The sequence below is a fragment of the Apteryx rowi genome, unplaced genomic scaffold, assembly GCF_003343035.1.
Source record: "Apteryx rowi isolate R43461 unplaced genomic scaffold, aptRow1 scaffold_75, whole genome shotgun sequence".
Taxonomy (NCBI): Eukaryota; Metazoa; Chordata; class Aves; order Apterygiformes; family Apterygidae; genus Apteryx; species Apteryx rowi.
The window spans coordinates 2,055,400-2,073,892 of NW_020451038.1; the positions used below are offsets into that span (position 1 = coordinate 2,055,400).

The following is an 18,493-nucleotide window of genomic DNA, read 5'->3' on the forward strand; positions in this document are numbered from 1 at the left end:
AGTTTTACAATAAGGAGGCCACTGTTCAGCAGGGATCAGCACTTCCGGCCATTATCTACAGCGCAGAGTAATACAGAGCTCCTGCTCCTCACTGCTTCCCATACTARCTGGAGATCACAATCTGAGTCACTTGCACAGTTTTAGAGCCCCAGATCCCCACACAAGTGCTCACTGCTGTAAGCAGCTGAAGTACAAGGCCTGTGGGCCCAGGTCAAGGTGTAATTCGACCTGCCCTACACAGAGGCTGGACTAGGTGTCTTTAAGGTCTCTTCAAATGCGCTATGACCTTTGGCTTTTCATCTCTGGAGGATGAACTGGAGAATAAGGGGGCTGAATAGATCAGACTGTACTCTGAACTACACTGGTATTCTCATTGGCATATGGAGCAGCAGAACTTAGTTGTGTGTTTCAGTGTGCTGGCATGGGATAGAGTTATTGCCTGCTCTGAGCTACCTAAACAAGGAGGCAGGAAGGGGAAGAGAAGTAGGGCTGAAAGCGGTTTCTCAAACTTCCCTGTAGCTGCAAGAACCCAGGAACAACGTGACTGACCTGTGAATTCCTTCTTGCATCTGTCCCGAACACTTGTTTCTAGATTTTCCAGCTGGATTTGAACTTTCTTGTAATCCCTCAGAGCCTGTTTGCTCTTTCTCCTGTAACAAGAAGCAGAATAGTTTCCAGTGGTCCTAGCCCAGAGATTGTCCTTGCCAGCTGCTATGTTGCTGCCAAAGACTCCAGAGCAATGCTGTTGGGGTGGTTTCTATCTTTACAGGATACAAAAATGTGTTYTGTAAATCATATGTGCCTCTTGGAGCATCCATGAGGTTCATGCTCTGAGTGAACCACAAGGCAGGCTGCAACCAGCAGGTGCACCATGCTTTTGTTTCTCAGAATTTGGCACAAAATAAAGAAAACTGGGACCCTGTTTAGGTCCAAGATGTATGTGCTTGTCCACATCCACTGAATAATGTTGTACAGCAATTTAAGGATCTCATACAAAATCACAGCCTCTCACCTGTAGATGAAGACAATGACCAGAACAATCAGTGCCACAAAGGATGCACCAACACCCAAACCAATCTGTGCCTCCAGTGGGAAGGTGAGTTGGCTTTCTGTGTCATACTGCACTCTGCCCAGGAGGAAGTTCAAGTTCCCCATCTGTACCTGCAAGAAAGGATGTGCCAAGATATTAGCTCAGCGCACCAGATGAATAACAAAACCACTGGGCTTTTCCAGAATGAGCACAGCTGGCATTGAGCTCTAACAAAGCTATATCCCACAGCATAGCTCCTGGATCCAGCAGTACCAGCTGCTTCATGCAATGCTTAGCACTTTTAAGGGTAGAATTGGGAACAACAGCTACTCCTTGCCACTCCTGGTATCTCCTCTCCCCCAGCAGTGCTTCTGCCTTTCCTCCACTTCCCATCCTACTCCCTGTCTCCATGATTACCTCTTAGCTTGTGCTTCCACTGACACCATGATTTCTAGCACTATTGCCAAGTCCCTACCGTGAATTCTGGGAGCAAATCTGTGCCCTCTCGCTTTGTGCGGTGCCGTGGAGCTGGCTGCTCAGAGGGAGGCTCGCAGTACAGATGATTCCTTGTCAGTGTCTTCACCACGCAGATTCCTTCCCCAATCATGGCCATAACTTCATCCTTGGAAATGGCCAGATCTAGATTTTCCCCCTGGAACAGAGGTGGAAAAACATATCAGATCTGGAAAAAAAAAAAAAAAGCTCTGCATTGTCCATGGCTCCAGAGAAGATGGAGATCAACAGCATAGGATGAAAGCTGCCTTTTTTCTTGCCTGACTGGGCTTACATCTGAATTGGCTATATGAGTTTATTTTCTAAGCCACACACAGTGACATCTACCATGCAGAAGTCACTTTTCAGAACAGCTCCGGGAATTATGAGCACTCTGGATGCTCATAACTACCTTCATTTATTCCTTTAAACTTCTCAGACAGTCCTGAAACCTCCTCAACGAACCAACCAGCTGCACTTGTGCACGGATCCTTTTTGTATCATTCAGGTTACAGCATCCCTGCAACATTCCTGTTTCTTACCTACACTTCCACCTGACCCTCATTTCTCCCAGACTCCAGCTGCCTTAACCCACTCTCAATCTTCTTCATACGGCCACATCAGCAGGAGCCGTCCTCTGCGGCACAGGCCAACCCTCCGCCTGAAGCACTGCCTCCTCTACCAGGAGGAGACATACAGCCTTGAATCAGAAGGGACTATTAGACCATCCAGTTCAATCTCCTTCACATCACAAGTTACACTGCTGCCTATGCTCTGAGCCAATGATTTGTGTTTAGATAAACCATCATCCAAAGATCCACATTCCAAAGATCCACCATCCCCCTGCATCTGAAAACTTCAGGAGAGGGTCTTGTTCCAGAGGTTTGTTAACCTGTGAAAAATTTCCTTTTTCATGCCTCAAGTCAACATCACGTCTATTCTCTCTGCTCCCCCCTCTCAGTCCCACTGGTCACTTTTTGCCTCCCTGAAGCCCCATGTGCTGCACCTCACTTCTAGTTCAAATGTATCCAGCTTCTGCTTGCTTGTTAAAGCTTTCCTCTAGGAGATTAAGGAGCTTTTCAACATGGCACTGTCTTCCCAAGGAGGACAACCGATTTAGTTTAAAGGAATTAGTCACTAATAAATAAAATAGGCTGGAGAAATTCTTACAGATGCCAAAGTCACTTCCTACCCCTGCCACCATCATAACCAGTTACAAATATTTGCCAGATTCACTCCTTTTCCTAGCATTCACTTTAAACACATTGACATTCAAACAGGACGCAATGCTTTACTGACAGTTTCGTGAATCTAGAAGAAAAGAAGAAACAGCCTCCCTCTTCATACTCACTGCTCCTCTGGCTGCACAAGGATTGCATTAACTCTGTCACAGTACTGGGACTGTGTGCTCAGCTGCTAGGTCACTTTGATCCCCTTCTCATTTTCACATTGTGCTGCTTTACTGGCTCCTGTATGTAAAACTTYGCATCAAAACATATGCTGCTTGACCTGGACTGCATGATGAGATGGGACCAACCATTCTGTACAATCCCTAGAGATGCTTACTCTGTGCAACAGAACTGCCACCAGCATCATGTTTATCATCTGCAAGTTGTAATCAAGATATTTTCTTGATTAAAGATAATAGCTTTAGGACCCATACCATGCTACATAAGTACAGCTGGAAGAAGCCTATCTAATGGAGGCTCTCCAGCTACAGCACAGCTGAGCTCAGCGCTTCACTCATTTCATTTCTCCCCCCCCCCTTTTTTTTTTTTAAAGGTAGTCTCATGCCAAGAAAGTTAAGTGCTCAGGTTAGACCACAAGTGCCTATCAAAAGTCTAACATGTTTATGTCGTTCTTATCAGCCAAGCAAATATGATTTCATTTTTTGTTAATTTTTTTTTTTTTTTAATAAAACCACACTGATTGGCACTAATTACATTGTTAGGCTTTAATGCTTTCAAATTGAATCCTGCAGCAGCATTTTCATACTTTTGCTGAGAGTCCTATCAGGGTAACCTGACAAGTAGAGAGCTCAACCGCCTTGCTCTTTGAGAGCTGGTGTCATGTTGGTTCTCTTCCAGTCTTCTCAAATTCCCCTACTTCTCCAAAATGCATTCAATACCAACAGCAGAAGTCTAGACATTTCTAAACTGGTATATCCTGGTAGTTTTCATTCATATGCAAAAAAAGAATCAGTGGAGGAAGTGTGCATTTCCAGGTGCAGCCATTATCCTCCTCCATTTCTAGTGAATCAGAAAGTACTTTTCCATACAAAAGAAATACCTCAGAGCCTTTTTCTATGCCTATACAGAAAAAAGCACTAACAACGTCTACCTTTTTGTATCGTTGTTACGGAATGATTTTCCTACCTCCACCCAGTAACAAGTCTTCCTTGCTGCTTACTGTTGTGACAGGTTGTAGGCCTGTCAAATACTTTAAAAGCTTGGATGCAGGATGAAACCTATTAAAAACAGTCTTAGGTTAGCAACAACTTTGTACAAAGTATGTTATTTCCAACTAGTTTGTGTTACCTCCACAGAGATGACGCTTCCGGGCTTGTGACGATATGGCTTGGCAGGGTCTTCAGAATTCAAGGGTTTTAGGATGGGGTTGACTTCATAAGAGAAGGGCATGGGATGGAGCGAGTTGAAATCAAAGCTCAGATTATCCAGAATAAATTCCAGTTTGATATGAACACTCCGCAATAGCAGGTTAATGGCTGGAGTTTTGCACAGGATAAGGTAGGAGGAGTTAATGAGACACGGTTCTTCAAACTAAAGGCCAAAGGAAAAAGAGTGTCAGTATTGAAAGCCCAGTGCTGCTGCAGCCCTGAGTATTCCCCAACCCTGAGCTCTCTGGGGCCAGCTTACATTCATCTCATCTAGAGCAATACAAGAGCAGCTCCATTAATTGTAGAGGGAAAACTCAAGATCTGAGGAATTCTCCATGATCCTCCAAAGAAAGTCTTCATAGCCATAGGTTTTGCTGCGAGTACCCAGGTCTCAACAGTGGGAAGCAGCTCCCACGTTTCCCCAGCAGCAAATCCTGGAGAGGCATCAGCTTTGGAACTGCCTGCTCAGGCAGAGCAGGACTAGGCATCTTAAATGCCCAATTCAAGGCCAATTTCATAACCTGGATGCTTCTGTGAAAGAAGCATACACTTGGTGGGCTGGGGACATTTTATACATGTGATAAAAGAGTGAGTGTCCGTTTTTTATTTTTTTCCTCCGCCACAGGAATTCATCACAAGTGCCTTCCTAAGAACATGGGAAAAAACAGCTTTTACTAGTGTATAAGTACATCAGGGGCATATCCAGCCCCACATCTGTAAGACAGAAACCTAGAATGGACTTCATATGGGGAAAAAAAAAAAATCCTCCACGCTTAGGAGAAGCCTTCATATACGCATAAGAATATGAAGAACATTGTCCTCATCATGTCTCTGGGAATGCCAGATGAAATGTCAGATAATTACCTCACTGCACACTGTGACACAAGAGACAGAAAAAGGACAAGGCCTCAGAGTTTATGTACAGGAAGCCCTCCATTGCTTGCACTAAGAATACAAATCACCGTTGTATTTCAGCTGTCAAATATCCTTTTGCTCTGCAAATTCTGCTGCATTCTCTGCAGTCCTGACGACCAGATCATTACCTCTCTGCAGTGACCCATCTCAGGACACAGACAGCAGCAGATCAGAAAAATATTGGTGGAATTGGTCATTTCACTGAACTCTGCCTGCTTTAACATCTCAGAGCGAAAAATAGCCCAGGGGCTACAGAGACAGGCCTGAACTATGCAAAAAGAAGAGTCTGGAGCTTGGAGATGCTGAACAAGATAGGCTGTATGGATCTGCTGTAGATTTCTTCATCTCCACACTGCTGCTCTGCTGTTTCTGTCTCCCACCACAAGTCCTGCACAGCTCTAGCCACAGGCAGACCTAACTCAGGCAAATGTTTGTGAAAACGCTTAACCTTTAAACCTGGGAGAGAACACTTCCATTTGCCCAGGACTGTTAGTCAGCATGAACCAAGCTGGTAACTGCAGGGGGTCCAGAGGCCCTAGAGATGGAAAGTCCATCTCTCCAGTGCAGCACACCAAATCTTATGCATCCTCAGCTCCACGGAGTTATCTGCCACACTACCTGCTGGATGCTGCACAGAGCACCCTCAGGGCACTCAGTGTCTGGGATAATTCTGCGCCATCGTCCCAGTCCCCGGCGCCGGCGTTCAGATGGAGAAACTGTAACTCGGATCTTTGGTTTCTGTACAACATCCAGGTTGTATCCATGAACTCTGAGCACTCTCCCTCCACTGGAAGAGAAAAGCAGCTAGTCTCATCCATCCATTAGCCAATAGGTCTCTCTCCCCTCTGCTCCCACCCTTCCATTTATGCCCATTGCCGCAACCCTGGCTTTATTCCAGAGTGCAACACAACGGACAGAAGCCACTGGTGCTGTAGGTACCTGCCTGCCACAGCCCTGAGGACAGTGTAAGTATTCGGTCTTTGTACCTGAGGAAGCTTTTAGGTGGCTCTGCAAAAGTGATGTTGGGATCCAGGGTATATCTGAAGAGGGATCCTTCCAGTCTCCGCTCCTGGTCCCCATATTTGATAGTGACTGGGAGTTCTGCAGACGCATTGCTGGGACTCGTCTGGCATGCCAGCTGATCCTCTCTCATTTCAGAAAGGCTTGGAGAGACAGAGGAGAGAACAAAGGATTAATACAGCCACTGCAGAGACAAGGTCTCTAGTGCTACCCCATGCTCTTTGCTGACAGTCTGTGGGCCTCCTCTGGTATTTTCCTAAATTTGATGCTGAAAGGTCTTGTAGCTTATCTACTTCCCTTTTTAATCTCAAAATCCTCTATAAGCAAGCAACAATTACTGGACAGTTGTCAGTGAGCAGCACATGGACAAAAAGCAGATACAACCACTGTCCAGACTAAAGAGACCAGAGGCGTGCTACCAAGGCGTGGTGCACCTTCTCACCAGCACCAGCAGTGCTGTCAGGCATACTTGTTCCAGCAGACCAGAGAACAAGCAGCCCTTAGTGTTAGTCTGCAGGAGCCAACTGTGGATGGGTTCCCATCAGCAAAAGCAGAGCTGTCAGGATGGGGTAAAGAGTCCTGTCAAGAGGCATGAAGAACAGAGACCATGTAACGCTGTCCCTGTGCAAGGGAAAGCAGGCAGGAAAGCAAGAGAGTTGAAGTTGCTGCCACAACCCTCGAGGGGAGGRTCTCTGGCAACATGAGAGGACAGCACAGCTCCCACAGCCTGCAGAAAGGGCTGAGCCAGGCAGCACCATGCCCTGCTATTTTCTGGGAAGGACTGAGGGATGGGCGGTGCTCAGCTAGTGTGGCAGGCTACCTTTGGTTGCAGGCCCTCATCTTACATGTGGCAAGGGAGGTCTCCAAGTAGGACACTGATCTCGCTGGGATGCCCAGTCAGCAGCTTTGAGCCCAGAAGAGTAAGGCAGGTTCCTCCCGCTTTAGGGCCCTGAGTTGGAACAATGGATTTCAGCTCCGGGTTCTATAAGAAAAGAATTAAGAGGTGAGTGACAAGGACCTCACAAAACAAGGCAAGGAAAGAAGACAGCAGAACATGCCCAGTGACCTCCAGTGCTCTGAAAATAGAAGCTATAGTTCCCGGTCACATGCAGGTCTCAGCTAGACTCCAGCAGCTATGTTATTATGGAGCAGAGACAACAGAAGAGGGATCAACAACACTATGAAACGTGAGTCAGGACCACAGTCTTTCCACATAAGGTAAAAGGCAGATGGATGCTGCAAACTGCAGAGCTGTGAGCCTCTCACACAAAGCCTGTGATTAGCAGTTCAAAGGCATTGTTCAGACGACTAACTGGATTAATAACTCAAGTTAGGAAAGACAGATAGCAAATAAATTGTCTGTTTGTCCAATAAAGGAGGAGGTTACCAGCAGGGAGCCCTAAGAATTTGTGCCAAGATCTGTGCTGTTAAACATACTTGTAGGTGACCTGGAAAGGGGAAATGAAATTTGATAAATTATTCAGAATAACAAAACCTTAATCCTRTTGAGGAACTGCAGAAAAATTTAGAGGGATCAGTCAACAGTGTGGCACAGGTAATGCATTGTTGATGAATGAAAAGAAAGATATGTGAAGTGAGAAGCAGCAGGAAGACCACAACAAAAAAGTGACCCAACTATACATGCACACAGCTCAGAGTTTTGAACTGGATACTGCCCATTCAGCAGTACTTTGGTGCCTACAACAGCTAAGATCTGTGCTTCACATAGTAAAGAGAAGGAAAAAAAAAAACAAAACCCAAACCCCACAAGTACTAGGACTTACTGGGAAAGAAGTTTAGGGAAAAAAAAAAAAAGTTATTTTCATGCCACAGTACAAATCTATGTTGCACTCACATCTTGACTATAGCATGCAGTTCTGATCACCTTGCCTCAGAATGGGGATAACAGAACCAAAACAGAGAAGAGAAACAAACATGGTTCTATACAACCAAAGATGAAATAGGTTAGAGACTTTTCAGGCCCCTTTTTCCCCTTCCCGGGGGGAAGGGAACACACAATTTGGTACATAAAATTTTAAATGGCACAGCAAGGATAAAAATTGAGTAATTCTTTCTTAAATATAATTACTTAAATATTATCTTAAACCCAGAACTATGAAATATCGAGAAACTATCAGACAGGACTTTCAAAATAATAGGAAGCATTTTTCCATACAGTGCACTCTGGGCTTACTGCCATTAACTGCTGAAGGTCAGAAGTAAAAAGCATGTTCAAGCAGCAATTTAAAAATTAACGTAAAAAAAGTCATAAGTCCTATCAAAATGCTAAGCTACCAAAAAAATCTCCAATTCAGAAAGTCCAAGCTGCAGATTACCATGAAGTCGTACTCTCTATAGTTAGCTTCTTTCCTTAAGCATTTAATAGTTACCACTGTCAAACAAAACACTAGGCTACTAGGCTTTGGTATGACCCAGTACAGCTGTTCTTACGGTCTTAGGAATGGAAAATATAACCCCAAACACCAAAATTGAATACAAGTCCCAGCTACAAGTATCTGGCAGAGCCCCATAACTTCATGCAATAAATGGTTCTGCAGCAGAAGCACTGGAAGAACATGGAGAGGTATTTAAGAAGCAATAGCATTACCTGATAGGTGAAAATATGCCCAGAAACTCCACGTCCTCCTCCAGGCACTTCCACCACAACATGCCCAAATCGCTCTGTCCAGCTCCCGCCAGTGACACACACGATACTGCAGGGCAATTCGAGAAGAGTGTCACACCATGGAAGAGAAGATGAGCTGAATCCACTGTACTAGGCTCTAAAATACATCTAGCACCCCTAGTTCCCCTCTTGCAAGACCTACCACACACTCAAAATATATGACTGAACATTGGGAAGGAGCTTTAACAGCTGATTTAGGTGCAACTGAAAAAAGCAGGGGGCAATTCCACAACAGGCCCATCCTATCCAAAATTATTTCTCAGACAGACAGGATGAAGCCCTTTAACACAGATGCATGAAGAGGCCAAGAAGGGTGCCATCATCACATCTGGAGAGGCCTCAGGCTATCAGAGGTCAATCCACAGATTAGCGCTGTCTGATGCAGAAGAAAACTCTTGAGCCTCTACATCTAGATGGCACTAGTCTTCAGCCAGTGGCCTATGGGACCAGCCCACTCCCCTGACCTGCACTACCCATTCTTTCCAGCCCTTTTTCCAGCCATAATTTGGTATGGAAGACACTGACAGGGTGACAAGTCAGGCTGTATTCAGAACAGGGAATCCCATGTTACAGCACTGATTCAGCTAACAGAAAACCTTTACTCTGCCAGAAGGATTTCCTCAGCCTTCCTATGTGGTAGAATATTAATTTTGTTTGGCCTTGCTCAGGAGCGCATTTCAGGTTCACAGCTATATCCTTCAACCAAAAAGGCTCAGGAATTTTGACCTGGGCAGTGCAGGGAGCCAGTCCCAGTCCAGGACCCTGGTGACGTGCCAATACAGAACAAAGACAGTGCTACCCCAGAAATATTATGTTCTAATTCTAGGATGAAAACAGAAAGCAGATGGAATCGGACAAACAAGGAGCACAGACAGGACAACACTGCTCACAGGCCACTTCCCAACAGGATCTTACCTGGCTCCCAGAGGGAAGGGCGCTACAACTACTGCTAACATGGAATGGAAAAATGGGTTTATGATAGCTCTGATGAGAGGTTACTCACAATTGCTTTGCTCTTCTCTCCACATCTCCTGCTGGCTGCTTGGCTCCTCTCCCTCCCTTGTCCAAGCCTCCCATCTACCTGCCCAACCACAGACCAACTCTACACATGTTCCTTTCTCCTTGCTTCCCAGCTGCCCCAGTCATACCTCTCAACACCTGATTACAGTTCCTTGCTATACAAGTCCTTTCCTGACCAGACACACTAGATACCCACTGCCCTTTATCACTGACATTAGCTGCATCCTGCAGGACAGCTTCTTCCCCTTCTCCTCCTCCTAGCCCCTACTTCTACAAGCACTGTGTGACCTGCCAGCCACTGAAGAGTTGCATAGGGCCCAGCAAGACTCCCTTGTCAGTCACTGGCTAGGAGGGTCCTTTCACTGGATGTGTTCCTGGGAGACCGGTCAGCTAGTCTGGTCAGCTAGTGAAGACTGACAGTCTGAGGGCACGTCCACTCAAACAGAAGCAAGAAACTGCAGTACCTCCAGCCGCACATTCCCATCCTCACCCTGTGTTAACAAGGTCAGGATATTCTCCTAGCAATGCCACTTACACAAGTCACATCTTTGCTTTCTTTAAGTCATCCTGTAACAGGGACATACGTCCATGAAACCGCATGGCACTTAGCCTGTGACTCCCGACTCAGCTGGCTTGCAGGCCCTGCACCGGCAGCGTGTTCAGCATACAGCAGCACTGTTGGGTCATTTCCTTTCACACAGTCTTATCTCCAAGGTCACTGCCTAACTAATCAGACAGTGACCTTATTCAGCGGCACTCTCTGGGGAACAGGCAAGGCTCAATACGTGCTACAGCAAAGGCAATGACATTTCAGCCTAGTATCAGCAGCCAAGGGAAAAGCCAGCGTCTGCCTCTGGGAGGAGGTTCACAGATACTCTACCTGCTAGAGATCTCATACTCTTGAGCATCTACGGCACAGGGAATTCCTGCAACAGTGACAGTTTCTGCAATGTCTTGATGTTTCTGCCCGAGGTTTGAGCCAGTGATGGTGATTCTAGTGCCACCTTCCACTGGTCCAGACAGGGGGTACACCTGTAAAGACATCCGCGCATGTGTAAATGTCACAGTATCTCACATCCCTGCAGTCTGGCAACTGATCTGCAGCACAGGGTCCTTCAGAACTGTCCCATTACCGACTCTGCTTTGTCTGGGCAYTGCAATGGATTCCTTTTACTGGCTGGGACTAGCATCAGTTTGCACCATCACTACAAAAAAGGCCATAAATGAGAACACCACAATCGGAGCCTTCTTTCCCATACCTCACTGTTGCAAGCAGTCCCCCTAGAGACTATAGGTTTCTAAGCAAGGGCTGCCCTGCTTTGACTTCTCATCAACAGGCTGACCGCTCCAAAGGGCATTTCTGCTGAAGGAGTGGGAATGCAAAGCTAATACACGTTACTAGTATTGAAGCAGCAAGCACCATCCTCCTCCTCAGCATCAGTACAACAATGAATTGCATGCTGCACAAACCTCAAAGCTCTGGCCCTGAACAGCATCCAAGATAAGCTAAGACAAGATGCAGCACATGGATGTTGTGTGCCACTGGAGGGAGGACAAGCTGACAGCAAAAGGGACACACAGCTACAGACATTTGTCATGTGGCAGTTAGCAAGAAACATTCAAAATAAACAGACAAAAATCATTAATTCCAGTAACCTGTCATGCCCTTCCCATCCCTGCTGAGCCATTGCCATTAGGTTTTGTCCTCCTTTGCCTCAGGCTCAGCTGGGCCAATCTGCCTCAGGAACTGTTGGAGGATATCATCTGTGGACCCTTTCCCAGCTGCTGGATGATTCTGCTCCTTCCAGCATGCCAGTTTCAGCTTGCATGAGGTACAAACGCATCTTTCCCCATTGATCTCTATCAGTCCCTTGAAAGCCCAGCACAAAAGTCGTGTCCTCCCCCAACACTGAGGAACCACAGTAGAATAGGATTAACATGCTCTTCAGGTGGCTAATGTATTGTTGAGCTGCACTGTTTGCAATCTGAGGCCAGACTTCTGTTCTCAGCTGGAGGATGGAGCCCTCCTTGTCCCAGGTGCAGTACACTAACGAGCAAGTTACTCACAGAGTGAATGAGAGGTGCTGGACACAGGTCCTCTATCTCTTCCTTGCAGGAGTCCCTGAAAATACAGCTGGGGTGTTCGCCTCCACACCACACACAGTTGTACTTTGAGTCAGCTGTTTGGCAGCGGCTACAATCAGTGTGCCCCACAGAGCAGTTGTAGAAAGTCACTGCAAAGGAGAAACGTCCAGAGGCATCTGCAAACATCCCCTAGAGCAACACAGACACCCTCTCCCATCCTCCCCGCAACAACTCAGGGGAACAAGGCTGTACAGCTTCCCCCATTTCCCTGTGATAGGACTACTACAGATGCAAAAAGTCTCAGTTGAGGATTTCTCAACTTCCCTCCATCCCATTTGCTGTCTTCTTGCTGGGGAGGTGTTGCACTCSTACCGTGAAGATCTGCAGCACTGTCCACTCGAAGGTGCCGTCGCCTCTGCACAAACACCACAGCGTTGAATTCGAGTTGAGGTGCTGTGTAACTGTACTGCAGAGACAGAGACCATCAAGGTCAAGGGCTTAATGGAGGCACAAATGAGCCAGCTGAACAAACAAAATCAGGGTCTGTCTATCCTGCACGGTGCACTGGGACATATAGCCTACATGGAGCTCCCTGCAAACGATTAGCCAGACCACTTCTGGCAGCAAAACTAGTCAAGGCAGCATTAACTGAGGCAATAGCAGCATAAGCCTGMCCTCACTAGTTCACACAGCCAGAATACCTGCACTAGAAAGAGCAGCAGACATTGGTTCACCAGGTGAGCATTGAGAACACTCACATACTCATGCAGTTACTTGTCTAACCTCATAACTGTATTCCTAAATATCTAACTTTCTACCTACAAGTCACCTGCTCAGAGAATTAGTCAAGATAGCATTTCAGCACAATTCATTTCAGTTGAGACCAAGATGTTGGATTATAATTGGTCTGCAGGGCTTGTGTCCACAAAAGCTTATGTTGTTCCTCTCCCTCAACTGTATTAGTTTGCAAACTAAAAACATCACCTCTGTTTGTAAATCTTACCTCAGGTAAAATCCACACATCCTGAAAAACACATTGCTATTTTATTGTGCCCGATATTCTTATAATCCATAGGCTAGCTTCCACCACCAACCCCAAAATCTGTATCAATATCTTTTTTCTTTTTGCAGAAGAACCACCATTGCAGAGGAAATCACAGTCCAGAAAACCATGAACAGCAGTGACTCAGGCTAAAGCAGAAACAGCACTGTCCTGGCAGGTAGCATCGAGCACTGATTCAGAAACAGCATTGTTCTATGCTGTGGTAAATGCAGCAGCAGATCTTGTGGCTCAGACAGCACAATCTTTCTGCAGGCTGAAGACACCATTGCCACCAGGCAGCAGCATCACAGATGAGGGCCCCATAGTGCTAAATATGGTATAAAATATTTTAACAAACATGCTCTGCACCCCCAAAGAGTTCGCTTCCCAGCCTGTCAGATAAACAAGCCAAGCAAAAACAGATCAGTGCAAACTCTGAAATGGCATCACGCATCCCAAGCACTCACCTGGTGCAGCTGGCATGTGATATAACAGAGGGACTGGTTTGTTTCTTCCCCCTCCACATAAGCATCCATCACCACTGTCCTCCCCTCCAAGTTCAGAACACACTCATAGTCCCATTGCTGGTCCTGTAGATAGGAAGACACATACTGCACCATTTCTCAATCACATGGAGCTTCCTGGTACACGAGAGTGGGCTCCTGCCTCTCCAGTTCAGTACCTTGTACCATGCTTCTTACTGCGCAGGCAGCGTGCTCCTCTCATTCCCTTCATTATGCCATTTCTATGCTATATTGAAAGGCTCTCTATGCTCTCACTGCCTCCATGTATGAAAGGAATCAAACCAACATAAAACAAAACACCTAGACGGGAGTACATGAATGACAATGTGGGGAGAACTTGGCAAAGGAGAAGGAATTAAAGAAAAACCAGTGGGACTATGAGGTTATGCCTGTACAGCTCTGCGAGAGACTAGCTTGGAAATGAAGAGTAGAGTGTGCAGATTAGGCCAGTGCACCTCAAAAACACTAAGGGTATTTTTCTTCTCTCCTATAAACTTTTTACTGAATTGCTTAGACAATTCCTGTAAAAAAGATAGATATGCATCTGTAACCAGCTCTGCTCCTCTGTGCAATGTAATATATCAGGTTTAACATATAAAGTAATAATTAGTCTGTGGGCTGCATGATCCAAGGTGGTCATTTCCAAGAAGTTACTAAATCAGTTTTCTGTCTTGAGAAGTAAGCAGAATTTTTATCAGAGGCGCACCCAAGGAATGTAGCTTTCAAGGGCTGGTTTTCCCCATTCCAGACATTTCAGGTATGACAGGAATAGCCACATCAACATTAGGAGGCCAGAAAGGAAAAGGAACAGATGACTTATCTTCAGTTTATGAAGACATAAACAATCAGCAGAGATTCAGCAGGAAGTTACTCCAAAAACTATCACCTGCAGTGCRGCATAGGTGCAATTTAATGCTAACACATGCAGATCATTTCTGACAGGTTGGTCCACACCTGTACTGTCCTCCCTGAGTGCCCTCCTACCCACCAATAAGTCAAACTATGTAATTCCTTATCTATAGATCTGCTATTTCTCCAGCAGAAAAAACCTAGGCAGAGCCCAATCACTTCTTACAAGTATTTTTAGCAGCCCAGTGGACAGGTTGCCCAAAGACTGCTCTGTTCTATGACAGTTTCTCAAGGCTAATGGGAGGTAGCAGCTGACTACCTGATAGAGGTGGAAGTTCTTTCCCAGCAGAGTTATCTTCCTCGCCACATTGACTGGAAACAGTGAAGATCCCTGGATTCCTTGCACACAGGGACATGCATCAGGACCCCAGCTAAGCTCTTCATTCTGAAAACAAGCACACACCTTTAGAGAAAGGGACTTCCATGGCTCTGAGAGGGAATCAGAACCCACCAGGCCAACAGAGAAACAGGAACAGGAAGCTGTGCTTCTTTACCACAGGGTTACAGAAAGCAAAGCAGGAGCCCAAAGTGGTGAACAGCAGAAAGCTGTGAACATGCTAGACATCACAGCAGCTGTTGCCTCCAGGCCAGCAGCATTTCTACAAAACCTTGGAACCTCTTCCCACACATTTTTCTTTCTCAGGGTGCCACTTCTCACCCTGCACATTATAGCTGTCAGCTTCTCTCCTCTAGAAGAGCACAACCTCTCCTGTCTGCTGAAACGTATTAGATCAGCAATCCGTACTGAAATTTTAAAGTGTTACAACCTTAGATTGTGGACTCCAAAGCCCAGCAACTTACCTCCTCCCAAAACCCAGGGGCATCATACTGATAGTCAAGGTCAGGATGGAGGATCCTGGGAAAGTCAGGGGCATCCCTTTCTGAAGAATCACCATCGCCCGACAGAAGGGTAGAAGCAGAGAAGGGAGATGTGTCGTTCTCAGCCTGCAGCAAATCCATCCAGTCCTCTGTATCCTGGAGCTCTGTGCCTTCCCCCAGCAGCCAGTCTGGGGGAGCTGACGGTGGGAGGTCTGAAGCAGGTAGTTTAGTTTCCAGCTCTCCAGGAGAGTCATCAGAGGCAACAGGGACCCCTGGCTTATGGCTGTGGGTTTGGGGAGATGGGATGGCAGATGTCAGTGCCTCTGTGGTAGGAACAGAACTGGGAGGCCACGTGAAACTGGTGGTGYGAGGAGAAGGTGTTACTGCTGCCACAGATGTGTGCAGAGGACTACCCACCACGGTGGTGGGTGGGTTGGTGGGCCATGGCTCCCGGGCAGTGGCTCTGGTCTCGGAGGTGGGCAGGGCTGYGTGATCCACAGGCTTCGATGGGCTGGTGAGGACAGATGTAGCAGGGGAAGTTGTGTCTGGTGCTGTGACAGCAGGTTTGTCCGCTGGCGGTGGCAGGGGAGATTCTGTGGAGGCTTGGAGAGAGGCAGCTTCAGACGAGAGAGTCAAGTACGTGTAGCTGAGGGTCCCTCTGGGCTCAGTCGTTGTACTTGAGACCGCGGAGGGTGTGATGGGGACAGGCTCTGTGGGGGGCACAGTGCTCAGCACCACACGCACAGGGGGAGTGACAGGTTTTGTGGCTGCCGTTGGGGCTATGGTAGAGGACTTGCTGGGGGGAGCTGCTGAAGAAGGAAACAGACGTGAGGTTGGAAGCTGGGCCTAGAAAAAAACAACATGGTGCAGTGAGAAGAGAAAAACAAAACAGAATAAAACCCAAAACAGATTATTCCTTCCCGTAGCAACATTTATGAGAGGCTGCTTCACCCACTGGATTTCTGTGAGGAGGACTACATCTCACAGCACCTGTCTTGCGACAGGACCAGGCAGTGCTCACAGCGCAAAAGATTCAGCAACRTTCCCTCTTCCCACAGAGAGGCCTGCACTCACCTCCACTCAGAGGGAGGTCTGCCTGCCTTCACCCCTCACAACATGGCAAAGTGACCTGTGGCTGCCACAAATGCAGCTGCTCTGCCTCCCCACTCACAGCTCCCTGCAGGCTTGCTCTTGTCCCTCACCTTGAGAGCCCAGGCTGGATGACCCAGGGAGAAGAGTGACCTGCTTCATCTGATGGCACCTCCCCTGAAACCTAGCAAGGCCTTGTAACAGCGTGGGCACATGGAGCCTCGTGTCACATCAAGGGGAAGATCTGCTCCAACAGCTCAGCTCTGTGCATGGGACAACTGAGAGCTGCTGCTTTACCTGAGAAGAGATCTGACTCRCTGGGACACAAGGAGGCTGTTAGCTCATAGGACTGACTAGGAGACGCACCCTTTCGTTGTAGATAATGGTTCCTTCCTCACAGGCTGCTTTGTGGGTGCAGAGGTGCTGCTGAATGCACCAGTTACATCCCCAAGGACTGCTCACACACTTCTGGCACCTGGAACAGTGATAGAAAAGCAGCCACTAAGATGACCCAGGAGGGGACAGTCACCCTCCCCATAACTAGAGAAAAAAACCCAGGTGCTCACGGTGCTGATTTCCATAGCAGGGCAACAGCAGCACAGTCATAGAAAGAGAAGTCCACAGAGGCAATGAAGATGTCATGGAAACGCACTACAAGCTTTATGGTGACATGATCTGAAAGCAAAAATAAAAATTTCTTAGAAATGGAGCCACTATAAGTCTGTAATAATGTTAGGAGAGACAGCATGCTTTAGGGAAGACACTATCAAACATGGACATAGATTCCCTTGCATGCTTGTAGCATCTTCATTCCTGGATTATCCTATGGACACTAAAAACAGGTTGGACAAGTCTGTCTGGAATAGTTTATGATGACTCTTGCCAGCTTGCAGGAGGGAAGATGGCTCTGAAGATCTCCCCATCTTTATTTGCTGTAATTTCACTGTCATCTCTGTATTACAGGAAGAAGTAACATTCCAGGCGCAAAGCTGATTGCTTTCCCTTGTCAGCCAAATTAAAACCAAACCCTTAGAACTGACATGCACTTCACATGCTGCCATCACCTTGAGAGCCTTGTTATACGTCCAGACTAAGTGAATAAGTGAAGGAGCTTACAAAACTTTGTAATCTCAACTTCAATGACTGAAGGCTTTTATCTGCTTCAAAYTGAGGTCTCATGTTAGCTCCATCCTCAGGATAGCCTCTTCCACTTTGGGGGAAGACTACCATTATTTTCTGATAGGCTGGATAACTGCTGAGATAGTCAGAACTTAAAGATAGAGCTGATAGCATAAGCCTGAAGGAGATGTTTTGCATATGATAATAATAAAAACAAACAAACAAAAAACCCCCAATTAATCTTGATCCAGACAAGTGCCCCCCTGACTCGAGAGTCAGATGTTAGTTCTCTAAATAATGAGAACATATTACATGCTCTGCTGGGTTCCAGGAACTGCCATTTCTCCAAGACAGTTTGCTACAAAAGAAGCTTGCCCATCTTTCCTCTCAGAGTTCAGGCCTTCTCTTGGAGGTAAGATCCATTCATTTGCAAATGTTTGGACCACAACAAAACAGCTATCTTGTCTGGTGGAGAATCAGTCAAGCCTCAGCCGGGTTCCTGGTAGAATGGCAAGTGAAGCAGTATGCTAGTAAAACAGCTGATAAGGTGTGTATGAAAAACCAYGACTAGGAGAAAGGGAGGGCATCATCTGTGGCTGGAGGCAAAAGACACTACAGTATTGCCAACTTTCATTACTGTTTTAGAGGTGATGGTATTTAGCAGTGGTGGAGAGGCCAGTACCTCTCAGGATTTCAGGGCTATGACACCACATTTATAAATATTCCTTTCCCCAAGAAGGCCACTCTTTCCCATGACTGCCAGTAATGCTATTCAACAGCGCAGAAGACATGGTGAGGGCTTGCAAACTAAGAGCAAGGGTTTATGCTACTGACTTGGAGCTCATCAGCTTGAAGTGACAGATGACCCAGTAAAAACGAGCCTTAAAGCAAAACTGGGGGGGAGACCCCAAAACAAAAAAAACAACCAGATATTTCAATGATCGGRGAAAGGTATTTCAAATAAGAATGGGAAAGTTCCARTGCCTTTGTCTGAGGCCCTGATGAGACCTCATTTAGAAAACAATGTATGATTCTGGTTACCAGCTTCAATTCATCTTAGTAGAGCACTGATGCAGTGCCAAGAAGGGCTGCAAATACAGTGAAGGAACGAGGAAACCTACATAAC

The 18,493-nt window shown here is 46.6% G+C and overlaps 1 protein-coding gene across 2 annotated transcripts in view; it reads right to left on the bottom strand.

The window, feature by feature from the left end:
* Positions 1–18,493, bottom strand: part of PLXNB1 (plexin B1) — a 42,183-nt gene that overhangs the window by 11,409 nt on the left and 12,281 nt on the right. The window contains exons 7-22 of one of the 2 annotated variants that reach the window (XM_026087972.1): positions 16,815–16,923; positions 16,615–16,723; positions 15,142–16,005; positions 14,600–14,725; positions 13,375–13,497; positions 12,238–12,331; positions 11,848–12,014; positions 10,661–10,812; positions 8,683–8,788; positions 6,920–7,056; positions 6,041–6,217; positions 5,673–5,841; positions 4,060–4,302; positions 1,506–1,682; positions 1,013–1,161; positions 550–650 (exon numbers count right to left, since the gene is read on the bottom strand). In XM_026087972.1, the coding sequence (XP_025943757.1) occupies positions 550–650; positions 1,013–1,161; positions 1,506–1,682; positions 4,060–4,302; positions 5,673–5,841; positions 6,041–6,217; positions 6,920–7,056; positions 8,683–8,788; positions 10,661–10,812; positions 11,848–12,014; positions 12,238–12,331; positions 13,375–13,497; positions 14,600–14,725; positions 15,142–16,005; positions 16,615–16,723; positions 16,815–16,923 (3,003 nt within the window). The remainder of the gene's footprint in view (positions 1–549; positions 651–1,012; positions 1,162–1,505; positions 1,683–4,059; positions 4,303–5,672; positions 5,842–6,040; positions 6,218–6,919; positions 7,057–8,682; positions 8,789–10,660; positions 10,813–11,847; positions 12,015–12,237; positions 12,332–13,374; positions 13,498–14,599; positions 14,726–15,141; positions 16,006–16,614; positions 16,724–16,814; positions 16,924–18,493) is intronic. The other variant, XM_026087973.1, reaches the window with a different exon arrangement.